This window comes from Lepidothrix coronata, unplaced genomic scaffold (assembly GCF_001604755.1).
Source record: "Lepidothrix coronata isolate B3197 unplaced genomic scaffold, Lepidothrix_coronata-1.0 Scaffold252, whole genome shotgun sequence".
In the NCBI taxonomy this organism is placed as follows: domain Eukaryota; kingdom Metazoa; phylum Chordata; class Aves; order Passeriformes; family Pipridae; genus Lepidothrix; species Lepidothrix coronata.
The window spans coordinates 455,984-469,467 of NW_016690432.1; the positions used below are offsets into that span (position 1 = coordinate 455,984).

The 13,484-nt window shown below is 48.8% G+C and overlaps 1 protein-coding gene across 2 annotated transcripts; it reads right to left on the minus strand.

The window, feature by feature from the left end:
- Nucleotides 1-1,026: 1,026 nt before the first annotated feature.
- On the minus strand, nucleotides 1,027-11,791 carry LOC108507337 (octopamine receptor-like). Of its 2 annotated transcripts, none has more exons than XM_017835222.1 (5): nucleotides 11,615-11,791; nucleotides 6,752-6,812; nucleotides 6,363-6,636; nucleotides 3,819-3,995; nucleotides 1,027-2,593 (listed from the first exon to the last, which is right to left on the minus strand). In XM_017835222.1, exons 2-5 carry the CDS (start codon nucleotides 6,768-6,770, stop codon nucleotides 1,915-1,917), a joined length of 1,149 nt encoding a protein of 382 aa, XP_017690711.1. In that variant the 5' UTR covers nucleotides 6,771-6,812; nucleotides 11,615-11,791; the 3' UTR covers nucleotides 1,027-1,914. The 2 variants fall into 2 exon arrangements, with proteins under 2 accessions (XP_017690711.1, XP_017690712.1); XM_017835223.1 differs by having other exon boundaries at nucleotides 6,752-6,867.
- Between the last annotated feature and the right edge of the window lie 1,693 nt (nucleotides 11,792-13,484).

Here is a 13,484-nt window from a genome sequence, read left to right on the forward strand (position 1 = left end):
GCCATGCTCAGCCCCTCACTGCCTGGGTCAGTCTTTGCTGGAGTGTGTTGTCCCTGTCTTTGCACCTCTTTGCCCCAGCGTTTGACTGAGAAAGCCTTTACCTTGACCAGAGAGGTTCTCCTGTGAACGGTGTGTTCCTTCCTGCCAGCTGTTTTTGTGGAAGGACACCTAAACCGGGATAGCCAAGAGCCTACAGCCCTGCAGGAGGGGCTTTGACTGGGGCTGTGATGCACTGTCCCAATCCCCTTCTTACAGAGGATATTACCTGTCCCTCAGCTGCCTTCCCCCCCAAAGCTCTTGGGGCTGGAACATAATTCCTTGTCCTGTTTTATCAAAATTAACAGGGTGGCAGCAGCAAGAATCCTGCCCTGTCCACTCTTGTGCCCACTGGACTTAGATGCTGCCCCCAGAATAAGGTGTAGTTACTCTACTTACCACTTCCATGTTGTTACTGGAGTCATAGGATCTGGGAGACCTAACCCACTCCATGAAGAGCCATTTGACGGGAGAACCAGTGTTGCAACCCCAGGTCAGGGCTGTTTTTTCTACCATACTCTTGAGAGAGAACTCCTGACCCTTGTACCTGTGTTTTCAGTAGCTGAGCTGCTCCAGGCAGGACATACTTGCATTTTACTACACCTCTGAGGACAGTCCTCAGCTACCTTTGAGGTGGAAGAGCAGGACTCAGAACTTGTATTATCCTCCCCGTTTTTTTAATTTTTCAGCAAAATGAAGTTCTTCACCCCTCTCAGTGCCTCAGTCTGGTAGTTTTAGCATTAAATGTTAGCCTGGACATCTTTCTGCTGTGCTTGCTCTGCTTCCCAGGCTGCAGAAGCCTTGCCTGTCCCAAGGAAGTGATTGACACTCAGAAGGAGATATTTCAGAAACCATCTTTAAAGTGTTTCATGCCCATAGAAGATCAGTCTAAGAGCAGGCTCTGAGTGCAGCAACCCTCCCACATAAACCAGTGTGAGACCCCACCACAACTGTGCTGGGGAAGCGATGGCTGTTGTCTCAGGGGTCACCAGCCCTCATGTCACCCTGCTACAGAAAAGCTGTTGGAAGTCCAGACAAGCACTTGGAAGTAGTAAAAATTGTGGTTCCCGTTTATCATGATTTTTTTTTATGTCTGTGTGGTCCATAGACATCACAGTGCAAAACACACAAGTGAGTAATGATTCCTCTTCACATCCTCTCTTTGGGTGGTGTCAGCCACCTGTAGCCCCCTTTGAAACTCCTGGGCACTCAGTGCTCTTGGCATTACAGCAAGTCTTGCTCATCTCCTGGGCTCTGCCACATAGGATGTTCCCTTCCAGAATTAGCTCACAGATAATTCATAGAAAGCCTCAGAAAGCTCTAAACCTTTCAATATCTCAGAAGCAAGAGGGCTGAACCCTGAGCAACAGCCCAGGCTGTGGACTGGTGCCTCGGTAACAAGCGAGCTCTGCTCTTTGGCCACATCCCTCCTAGTTCCCACACCCAGACTGATACAGGTGGAGTTACTGAAACTGGTCAAGTCTGTAATGAAGTTGTGAAATGAGAGCTACAGTGGCTTGATAAGAAACACTGTCCCACCTGACACAGATCACCAGGATGCACAGGAAGATGAGTTCACATTATCATACTGATATTTTTTTCCCCAACATTATGGTTGAATTTGTCTTGGGAAATGCTCGTTAAAAAAAAAAAAATACCCAGGAAGGAATTAACTCCATTAGTATCACAAATTGTCCCAAAAATATCAAAGTTCCTCATTCTTATAACTGTGGAAGGTTAAGAAATGCATCTTTGTTGTATGTCCCCAGCTGCAGCATTCCAGCCCCTCCTTCCCTTATTTTGCTACCCATTATTTTTCCATTAGGATGTGCTCTGGCACTTTCTGTATCACCACCTCCAGCGACTGACCCTGCATCCCTATGACTTGGGTTTGCCCTTCAGGGCACCGTTGGGCACTGGCACCGCTGTGCTGTATTCCAGATCTGGAGCGGTCTTGGAGAAGGTGGCAATGGAAACCATGTCTTCTCCAATGTCCACCTGAGACCTGTGCCTGCAAATGAGCAGCTTCTTCAGGGCCCGCTGGAAGTCCCTGTTCAGGAAGGCGTAGAGCATTGGGTTGATGGTGGAGTTGCAGTATCCCAACCAGGTGATGATCTTGAAGGTGTCGACCAGGACCGTGCTGGTGGAGTCGGTGCCCCTGGCAGCGAGCCAGACGTTCAGGACGAAGTAGGGCAGCCAGCAGAGCACGAAGACTGAGATGATGATGCTGATGGTCCTTGTGGCCTTGTTCTCCAGCTGCAGGTGGTTCTGCCGCTTGCTGTTGGGGTGGTAGTGAATCTCCAGGGTCTGGGACATGATGCGGGTGGCCTTGAGCCGCGAAGCTCGGTAGATGAAGAAATACATGCTGCACATCACCATGAAGGGAACGAAAAACGCCAGGGCAGAAGCCACGATGGCAAAAATCCAGTTGGTGACAAAGATGCATTCCCTGCCTGCATCAAAGTCCACCCCGGGGATCTCATTCCAGCCTTGCATGACAGGAAGGAAGGAAATGAGGGAGGAATACACCCAGACCATGCAGGTCATCACAATGCATCTGCGAAAGGAAAGAAACGGGGAGGGGAGAGAGGGTCTGAGTAATTTTGAGTTGAGAACATCCAGTACGATTCAATCCCCATGGTAACCTGTGTGGGATATCACTGCTCAGCAGTCCAGCAGGGCTTGGAGAAGGGAAAAAGCTGGGGTACAACAAGTCCAGACGTGAATATCTCTAACAACTGGGTAATTGGTCGCTGGTTTGCAGAATTGGGGGCGGCAAAAGGAATGCTCAGAGCTGGTTGAAAAAAGAGGAGGAAAGGTTTTACAGAGGATGTTTGTTACTATTTAAAACAACAGCATGTGGATTCTTCAGTTTGGTTTCAGCTTTAATATCTGGCCATTTTCTCACCCTCTGAGGCATGATGGGGGTGGAGCTGATGGACACAACATCACAGAACCTGCACACAGGTGGCCACACAGCCCCTTCCTCACTTTTGCAACTGCACACACTCAGCGTATCATACAAAGTAAGGGGTACACAGGCAGAAAAACATGCCCAAAAGAGCCTGAACTCCCCCTGTAGAGCATCCCACTGCTGCAGTGTCCTCTCTGCCCACCCTCAGATGACTTTCCCTACCCTTCAGTTCTCATTTCAACCTTTCACATGAAACCAGCCCAGGAGCTTATACACTCTTCTGGTTTTCCCTGAATATCACTTCAGAAAACATGAGGAGCTTAAGAGAGGGAAGAGTAGTGCTACATGCATTCTTCTGGGTCTCTTTCCCCTAGTCCTTCGAAGTGCTTCAAAGTCCTTCCCCATCCATGGCAGTGTTCAAGGCCAGGCTGGATGGGGCTTTGAGCAGCCTGGTCTAGTTGAAGGTGCCCCTGCCCATGGCAGGGAGGTTGGAGCTGAATAATCTTTAAGGTCTCTTCCAGCCCAAACCATTCTATGATTCTATGAAATGCCAATGGAATGCCTGCAAAGGGCAAAAGTTGTAGGTCCAATTAGCCCATATCACTGGTTTCTACCCATTTTGCAACCCATCCTTAGCTCAAAAACTGCTTTTCCAGGAGCACCATCAAAACAGCTCAGCTGCATCCTCCTCTTCTCCGGCACCACGTGGAACATTTTCAGCAGAGTTTTAAACAGTGCGAAGACCCTTTTGCCACAACACACTGCTTCTGGGCAGCAGCTGTCAGTAGCTCATTTGGTCCAAATTCAATGCAGGCCATGCCCAAATGATGATTTGGAGGAACCCAAAGTGAGAAGCAACTCCACTCACCTGCCACGGGACATCCTTCTGGAGTAGTGGTAGGGGGTCACCACGGAGCAGTATCTGTCCAGGCTGATGAAGCACAGTGTGACAATGGATGCTGTGCAGAACATGACATCAAAGGAGATCCAGACTTTGCAGAAAAGCTTCCCAAACAGCCACATCCCCGTCACCTCGTAAATGATACTGCGAGAGAAAACAGGTGGAAATCAAAGCTCAAAGGGCTGAGTTCGTGCATTCCCTGGAAGTATTCAAGGCCAGGTTGGATGGGCCTCTGAGCAACCTGGTCTAGTGGAAGGTGTCCCTGCCCATGACAGGGGCTTGGAACTGGATGATCTTTAAGGTCCCTTCCAACTCAAACCATTCTGTGATTCTATTTCTTCATGACTGCACGGAGGTAATGCCATATTTTATCATGGAGGTTCTAAAGATGGGGATGCAGCTCTGACAGCGGGGATTCATCCTCAAAGCACAACCCAGGGCAATAACCCACAGGTGGAGCATGGCTAAAGAAGACCAAACCTGTGCTTCTTGCCTGCACCCTGAGCAGGTGCCTTGAGAGAGGGGCTTTGCCCCACTAAGCTCCCCAAATTTACATCTGCACAGCTCCGTTTATCACAGCTTTCTTCCAGTGCCCTAAGAGATTCACTTTACATCTGATCTCACCCTTCAAAACTAGAGGATTTCAACTCTTGTTTAAAAAAAAATAATTCTGGTAGGAAGACTATGCAGCTTGTACATTATATAGCTCATAAATGCCTCAGTGAGGTAAACACACTAGCAAAAAGCAGACATTATACCAAAAATACTTCCAGCAAAGTCAAGAGGGGCCTGTGAGAAGTGAGCAGCGAGGGAAGGAACATATGGCAGCTGTAGGAAGGCTGATGCATGTTTCTATAGCATTCAATGAGATGCCATTCACTTCCCCTTTTTTCACCAGCTTTCTGCAACTCCTGGGGTGCTGCTGAAATTACCTTTGTGTGTGAATTTGATGAGTAACTCCCTAGTCCTGCAAAGCTTTAATTATCCTGTAACTTCCCAGCTTGCTGGTTAAATGCAGTGAGATCAAGGCTGTTGCTCTGCAGAGCTCAGGTGGGCTCTGCTTCCAGCAAGGGCAGAAAGAGTAACTTGGTGTCAGAGGAGAGAGAAAACAATGCCTGGTCTACATCTGATTGGCAACAACTCTTTAAAATTACTTGTGAAGGTTGTTCCAGAGCACAACAACTGCTGTAGGTGGGTGCAGTGCAGCTAAAAGGTCCCAGCCCTTGGCAGGTCTTTGTTCTGGGGGATGACCAGCAAAAATTCAAGCAAACATGGATCTACAGCAGAGCCTGTCCCTACACCACGATGGTCCCCATGAGGGCATCATGGAGGGTCCCACTGCACAGACATGGAAAGGTTTCATGGCTCTTTTTCAGATGGGGAAATGACATGCAGAACTGAAGCACAAGTTCAGTCATGGACTAGGGTGCCTTTTTGCCATTCCTCAGAGCCCTCCTTATCCCCAGAGATGCTGCAGAGCCTGGGGTGTGAGTGCTGTGGCCTTCCAGAAGTATCCAGGACATACCCACACACAGACCCCAGCTGAGGAGGTGCCTGGCTCTCATCTGCACACATCTGGTGGGATGCACCTGTCCTAGCAGATGTTCTCACACCATGGGGTAGTGGACACCTGTTCCCTCTTCTCTGATGTAAAAGGTCTTTCTGCAGCTTGGAAATGATGCTGGGTAAGAAGAAATAGTAAAAGCCAAAAGAAAAAAAATGCACAGCTTGAGCAGAAGTGAAGCCACCTCTCTGTTTCACTTACACTTGCAAAAGGAAAGAGTAACTGGAAATACTCAGCCTGGAAACAACTGGGCTGGCTGGAATACCCAGACAGTAAGCTAAGCTCAGCTGAGCCACTCCTTCAAACAAGGCAAGCCAGGAACAAAACAGATGTTTTACTCTTGAGATTAAGGCACTGGGTGCCTACCCTGTTTTTCCTTTCTGTTACATTTTCCTGAGCCAAACCGGCTCCTAAGGTCACTTCTTTTCCTTCTCTTTGGCATGTGCTAGCATGCCAACTGAGGAGCAAACTGAAATTCAAAGGAGCAACATAGATAGGAAGCCAAGACAGTGGGAAAGACGGGATACAACAACCACTCCATCAGCATCACTGCTCTTAATGCAGTCCTCAGCTCACATTCCCCAAACACTTGGAGCCCACAAAATCCTCTACCAACCATGCTGGCCCCACGTGCAACACAGAGCTGTTCCTGGAAGAGGGGACTCATTGCCCTGGAGCCACGGGCAAAGCTGGACATCTAGTTCAGATAGCCAGGGTCCCTGTGTGGCCAGCAGGAAAAACACCCTTGGGAATTGTCTCTCCATCCATTATAAGGGGATCCATAACACGGGGCAGAGACATGGAAGCACAGATAATCACCATCCCACAGTTAAGCCCAGCCCTAAGCCCAGCAGGTGAACTTCCAGCCAGCCCTGCTCAAAGAGTGGATGCAGAGCAAGGAGAAAGGACGTTCGTGCACGTGTCACTGTACCAGTGACACTCCTCACCTGAAGGGCATGACCAGACAGGCCACAAGGAAGTCTGCCATGGCTAAGGACATGATGAACATGTAGGTGACAGTGCGCAGCCTCTTCTCCACCACGGGGCAGAGGAAGACCACGGTATTTCCCAGGAGGGTGATCAGGTCGATGAGGGTGAGGATCAGGCCAATGACCACCTCCTGGAGCCCGATCCCTCTCCTCACAAAGGAGGAGGCAGCAGAGGAGAAATTAGAGAGCCAAGTTTCATTTTTGTCCATCAGCATCTTCCCACTGTTAAAATCTGAAAGAGAGGAAAGGGGAAAAACAAAATTACTTTGATGCACAACTTGTAGGTGTGTGAAATGAAGGACAGAAATATTGTTTATGCTTTATTTACTCCAAGGAAATCCACGCACCCTGCTGTGCCTGTGCCATCACTGTCCCGTGGTTATGAGTCCATTAGAAGTGTCTGAAATCCTAAGGGTGAGGATAAATGTGCAGCATAAGTCCTTCATGGCAATTAAAAGCCCTTCTGTGAACAAAAATGCATCATCAGAGGAAATGTGAGACAAAAGAAAAAAAAAAAGAAAAAAGAAATGTACTGAGATCAGAGAAAGGACAAGCAAACATCTGAAAGCAAAAATTAAAGCAGCTGGGCTAGATCCCACTGAACAGCATGCCATGTCCACAAAGTGTGGGGGCTGGAACTAGATGATCTTTAAAGTCCCTTTCAACCTAAACCATTCTATGATTCTATATTCTCATCACCATCATCTTTGCCACCCCCAGACCAGCTGAGGCTGCTTGCCCAGGCTGACTGCTCCCATAACCCCACTGTCCAGCCCATGCCCTGCCCTGGGTTGTCCTGCTGCTTTTTCAGGCTCTGAAGTTAAGAGATTTTTTACTGCCATCATGGGCAGCTTCATCTTCCAGTCTGAATGGCCATGCAGGGCTGCCTGTAACCACACAGGGAGCTTAATCATTTTTCAATTTGGATTTTCCAGTTGAGGAAATTCATGTGTTTGTGTCCACAGCTCAGTTCCCAGACTTTGACTGAGTGGTGCCACAAACACCTGGGAAGGTGGGAATGATGTGCTGCAGAAAATCCAGCAGTTCAAAACACACTGGTGTGGCTAAGGGCAAAGACAAAACCTGTGGAGAAAAGAGAAGTATAGAATTATTTCCAGACGTCAAACTGTTATTATTTAAATACCATCACTTCTCCTGTGACCAGGCTCTGCTTGCACAGTATCCTCAGGTCAATCCCACGTCTCCAGGACATCACTACTGAGTGCAGCCTGAGGGTGGGTCTCCATAAACACCCCTGTAGTCCTACATGTCTCATCTCACAGTGGCCAAACTTTGCCTTGGGAGCATTGTAAGAACAAGGCAGAATGTAGCAAAATGTCCCCAGTATCTGTTTTTCCTTCCAGCAGCCTATGATCCAGAATTACCTCTAAAGACCATTTTGAGAACTTCTAAATCATGAAGTTGTCCTGCTTCCCCTTTGGCCCAGCAAACTTTTAGCACCCATGACCTCCCATAGCAACACCTCCCACAGCTCAGTTATGCACCATGCAAAGAAACACCTCTTTTTGCTTGTTCTGAGCCTGTCACCAGCTAGTTTCATTTGGTGCCCGCTGGTCCTTGGAAGACACATCATGGAAACAATCCCCATCCACTCTCTCAATGGCACTGGTGGGCTCTTTAACCTGTCACATCCCCAAGGCCCCTCTTCTTCTCTTAGTCAGGCTGAAGAGTCTCTGCCAATTTGCTCATTCCTTGTACAGAAGCAATGGAGGATTCCTGTCCATCCCTCCTGCTCTTCTGTGCCTCTGGGATGGACCAACACTCAAAAAAAATTATGAGAGGTAAATGGACTGTGGATTTATCTAAGGGCATAATCTCTGTTTTGTCCTGCCTCCCTTTCATGACCATTCCGGGCTCGGTTTGCTGGTTTGATTGGTGCTGACCTTTCCATTGGGCTGTCACCATCCAGAGGTCTTGTTCCTGACCAGTAACAGCAGCTTTAGATGGGAAAATAGGATGAAATGAGGAAATTAAGTTCTCTTCATCTTCCCCAAACTCCATCACTTCACAGTTGAGTTTCTTCTTCCACTTTAATGCTCACTGAGTCTCATAAAAGCTTTTCTACAATTCATTGAGTCAGACCTTCCTTGTCCTTCATGCCCTGATTAAACTTTGTTTCACCTGCAAATATCACCACTTCAGGATTCATGATTTTTCCAGCTGGAGGTTTACAGGTTCCCACATATCCCAGCCCCTATCCTTGCAAAGGGCATCACTGGCCTCTCTTCCACATGCTGACTCACTGTCCACTCTCCCCCTGCATTTCACCTTCCGGACAAGTATTTATTCACACAAGGAACTTCCTTCTTAGCTCAGGGCTATTAAGTTTCCTTAAAATCCCCCACCATGAGGGACCATATTGAAAACCTTTCAGAAATCCAAGCAGGCTACACCAGCTAGGTGCTTCTCATCCACATACCTGCTCACTTCTTCCAGGCACTCCTATATGATTGTAAAGCTGGGCTGCTTTTTCTAATAGCAATGCTGACCTTGTCCTTGGATGTAATCATGTATCACATGTACCCACTCATCCTTCAAAATCCTCAGCTCCCTCCCTTTACTTCTATTTATTTGCTGGATTTAGTGGGTTTGTTTTTTTCAAGTTAAAAAAAAAAAAGTAAAATCAAGAAATTAACTAAAGCTGTCTAGAAATAACTAAGAAGGTAAGAAAGAAAGTTTCTACTCAGCCAAGCTGGGATGAACAGGCACATTTTTTGGACATCATCTCTGTGGCAGCCCCCTGAGCCAGCACTGCTAGAAGTCTGCAGGGTGTCTTAAGTACATCAGTCTTAATGAAAATGTTCCTTGGACGACATTTCACATCCCAGTAACACCCCATAAAAATAAAATAAAGCATCCTGTCTCCAGCTCTTCTGTTACTGACAGGAAAGGGGATAATCTGCGCCACTCTTTGTAACAGCCCCACTGAGGATGTCACCAGGCTGGATGAGCTCCTGCAGAACAGTTGGATTTCAATGCAGCCACACTTCCTGGCAGGAAAACTGTTCAGCCCGTTCTCCCCCCCTGCATGGTCTGCACAGACAGCACAGTGACTGCCAGCTGGGAAAACCACATGGAGACAACCCGTGGCCCCATAGCCAGTCAAGCTTCAGAACCTGCCACTGCAAGGGCCATTCCATGCTCCACATCCATCTCCCAGCTCATCTCCCATATGTGCTGGGACATGCTGGTGTCCTCACACCTCTGGTACTTCTGTAAGGTCTGGAAACAGTCCTCTGATTCCCACCTCAAGCTGACCCCTAACCAGTTTACACACATGAGCACCACCCAGTCAGCCCCACATTGTCCCAGAAGACCATGGGGCTTCTAAGACATGAACAGCAAAAATCAGTTTTGACGAAAAACCTATGGTTTAAACCTTAAAATCTGACATTGGTTTGTAAAACACCAGGTCTTAAGGTTTTAAAAAAATGGTGTCAGATTTTTGTTCTATAGCCGTGGATAGATGAGAATGATAGAGGAGAAGTCTGGATTAATTATTTGGGGTTTTTTAGATGTAACTGAAACAAGAAGGTTTCAAAGCCACATTTTCCTTTTTCTGCAAAGACTGTTCCCAGACGGTCATTAAGTCTGTATCAGTGTTAGTACAGCTCTAATTAAAGCAGATTGTTACTTACAGAACATTGCTCTGCTACTGCTCTGCAAATACACACCACTCTCAAACTTTAAGTAGCATTAGGACACGGTTATTAGAGTTTCTCTTTGCAAGTGCCCTGTGCTCCTCAAGTGCCATCTTAGCCACCAGCCTGGGTTAAAAGGTCTTCTCGAGTGAAAAACTCACAGAAGGTTCCTTAAGGCAGGATGTATTCAGGAGTATGACTCAATGAAGAACAAAAACAGGAGACAGATGTGCCCACACTCAAAAAACATTAGGGAAAAACTCTCTTGTCTTACTATTCTTTGGTCAACACAAAGACAGGCTGAGGATTGGAAATAAGGCTGTCCTTATTTGACATCCATGACTTCTCTACAACAAAAGAAAGGGATGGGTGCTTGAAACTTCAGGCCTGGACCCTGAACCCTAATTTAGAGTGCAGACAACAGGGTCTTGCTGCTCTTGATTCCTTTTCAAGGATCCCCAGGTAGAGGGGCCTTGGAAGCTCATCCACAGTCCCTGTTAACTGAGAAGTGCAGCTCGTCCACCTGGAGAATTGTTAATGCAGGAAAGTGGGAGATGAGACAATCCTAACATCTCTGTGGAAATTACTGGGACAAAGCAGGACGTGCCATCCTTCCCAGGGATGTACTTCCACAGCTTAAAATATTGCAGCTTTTAAATTCTCCCATGAGCTGCACCAGCCCATGGGGTTGTGATGCTCATATACCCCAGAGTCTTTCTACAACATCAGTCTTTCAGTCTTTTCTGTAAGGAGCCCTCTTAAACCAATAGGATAAATGCCCAATTGTACCATGATGTGGGATCACCCCAGGTTTCCTGGGGATCTCAGATGCCTCAGGGTTTGCATTGTTCTTATTTGTTCTTATTATAGTTTTACTTCCCTTCAAAAAAACTCATGGGCTAGATTCTGCTCTCAGGTTGCCTGAGCAAAGCAACCCCATCATTTCAGTTTCCCTTTAATATCCAGAAAGTTTGACCTAATTTATTCTGCAGAAAAATCCCAAGCAAAAGGTTAATTTCGTCAGTAAAAGGTATATTTTGATGGCAAGGGAGGAAAAAAAGCTCTGCAATCTCAAGGCTGGCTGCACTTCAAAATCTTACAGGAATAATGAAAAATGGAAATATATTTCTGGAAATGTATTTGCTGTCAGACTTTGCTCCTCTGCTAAACCAAGAATGAACCAACGCACAGCAGCAGGTTCGAAAATCTCACCTGCCCCAGGACCTCAAACCCATTTCCCTCCTCCTCCTCCCTGTGAGTGAAAACTGCATCGGCTCAGTAATTTGTTGAACAGTCCGTTATTATGTGGTGACAAAGGAGCAGGAACATCCCTGGGGATGCTTCCACCTGTACAATCTGCATTCAAGGAGGCCACACAGCGACTGAGCCTCTGCACTGACTTTCCTTCTCCCTCCCTCTGTCCAACTTTCCCATTTGAAGGGCAGCATTTTTTTCCACATTTAAAGGTGTGGAATCGGCACAGAACAATTCCCACGGCCTCTCTGCCAGCCCCGGGGCTGGAAACCCGGCGAAGTACAGTATCCTTACCTTCAAAGCTGACGGCTGAACGCAGCCGGCCGGCTTGAAGCAGCTGAGCAGTATCCCTGAGCCCGGAGCGTGGATCTTGCTCAGCAGCAGGGTACAAAGGACTCAGAGCAGTTCTCGGGGCTCCTGGATCCCTCCCCACGGAACTTCTCCGAGCCCGGCTGCGTGAGGCCGATGGCTCCTGCCCCAACGCAGGACATGGAACCCGCACCTACAGCCGGCACAGCGGTTTGGGATCGCCCCCCGGCAGACGGGCACGCTCCTCCACAGCCAGAGCAACTCTCTCGTAACCACTGCTCCGAGGAGAGAAGAGAGACTGGAGCGTAACCACAGCAGTAAAACTCAAGGCGAAGTTAAATCCACTCTGCAAACATGGGGATGCCCTTTGGTGTTGGGGGAGCGACCGAGCCGGGGTGCCAAACACACAGTCCCTGTGCTGCCAAACTACCAAGCCCTGGGGTGCCAAACCCCCAGCCCCTGAGCGCAAAAACACCAACCCCCGGGGTGCAAATCGCGAGCCCCGGGGTTCCAAATCCAACTCCCTGGGGTAAAAAATTCCAAAACTCGGGGAGTAAGAATGCCAACCCTCCGGGGAGCAAAGCCCCTGGCCACCGGTAGGTCAAAACCCCGAGGATGCTGGAGAGCACATCTGCCCCTGCATCAGCCCGGGGCAGGGGGAACCAGCCCGGGGTCTGTCTCGGGAATGGGAAAGGAGCGGGAGAAGCCCTACCCGGGCTGGGAAACGCTATCTGGGGGTGTGTCCCCTTTGGGCAGGGAGCACACGACCTGCCTGGGGGAAGCCTGCTAAAGAGGGAGTCCCACCCGGAGCGGCGAGGGGCGGCAGTACAGCCCACAGGGAGCCCTACCCGGGGATGGGATCTCAGGATCTGCCCGGGGATAGGGATGGGGACGGGGATGAGGATGCCGGCGGCAGCACTTACCGAGGGAGCCGTGGAAGCCGCCCCGCTCGTTCCTCTGCCCCGCTCCTCCCCGCGCCTCCTCCCCGCTCCCAGCCGGGAGCCGTTTCATCCCTCCGGGAGCCGGAGCTCCCCGTGGAAATGGTGCTTTTTTTTTTTTTCCCCTGCCTTCAAACCAGCCTTCCCACTCCCCCCGCCCCACCGCAGCTGCAGGGGCACGGCGATCTGATGCACGAAAATAAAAACAAGCGGCGTTCAGTGGGGTTGTCTCCTCCGTTGCTAAATAGGGTGTTCTGTTCATGAACCAAAATGCCAAAAAAAAAACAGACTGGAAGGAGAAACTGTGGCATCAGCGTTGGTGACGTGTCACCTGCCCAGTCCCTCCCTGCCTTGCCAGGGAGGTTGGGTCGGGGTCGGAGCGATGGGATGGTGGGTGTTGGGTTTTGGAGCAGCTGGAAGCAGGGCAGTGGGTTGTTTAGGCATCTCCCGGGGGCAAACCTGGCTAAATTGGCTGCCTGCAAAGGAGAAGCCCTCTTCCCAGCTGCCGGTCTGGGCTTGAGGGAGTGACTGACACCTCTCGGACTCCTCTGGGAGCTCACTCAACTTAATGAGCTGGCAGAAAATGAGCTTGGCAAGAAAAGGTGTGAAAATCTCGTTCTTTGAGTGCTTGGGTGGAAACCTCATCCATAGCCCTTGTTCTAAAACAACCCCCTAAATCACACCCAAATGCATCAACTCTTCACACTGGCTTGCTGTCACCAGTAAGTCTCTCTCCTTTCCCACCTGTTTTCCAAATAGAATTGCAGAGGTTTTGGACTGTGGCTTCACATATAACCAAAAACGTCCTTGCAGAGTTTTCTCAATGAGTCTGGAAAAGAAATCTCTTGAGTAGGATTGGTGAAAAGTAAAGAAATTCAGATTTACTGTCCTCTACCTGGAATAGCCCAGCTCTTGGC

What these genes read in the sequence shown, in the direction of transcription:
- LOC108507337 (XM_017835222.1), bottom strand. An exon ending in TGTCTGGTCATGCCCTTCAG is followed by an intron (nt 3,996 to 6,362) that starts GTGAGGAGTGTC and finishes TTTCTCTCGCAG; the next exon opens with TATCATTTACGAGGTGACGG. An exon ending in AGAAGGATGTCCCGTGGCAG is followed by an intron (nt 2,594 to 3,818) that starts GTGAGTGGAGTT and finishes TTCCTTTCGCAG; the next exon opens with ATGCATTGTGATGACCTGCA.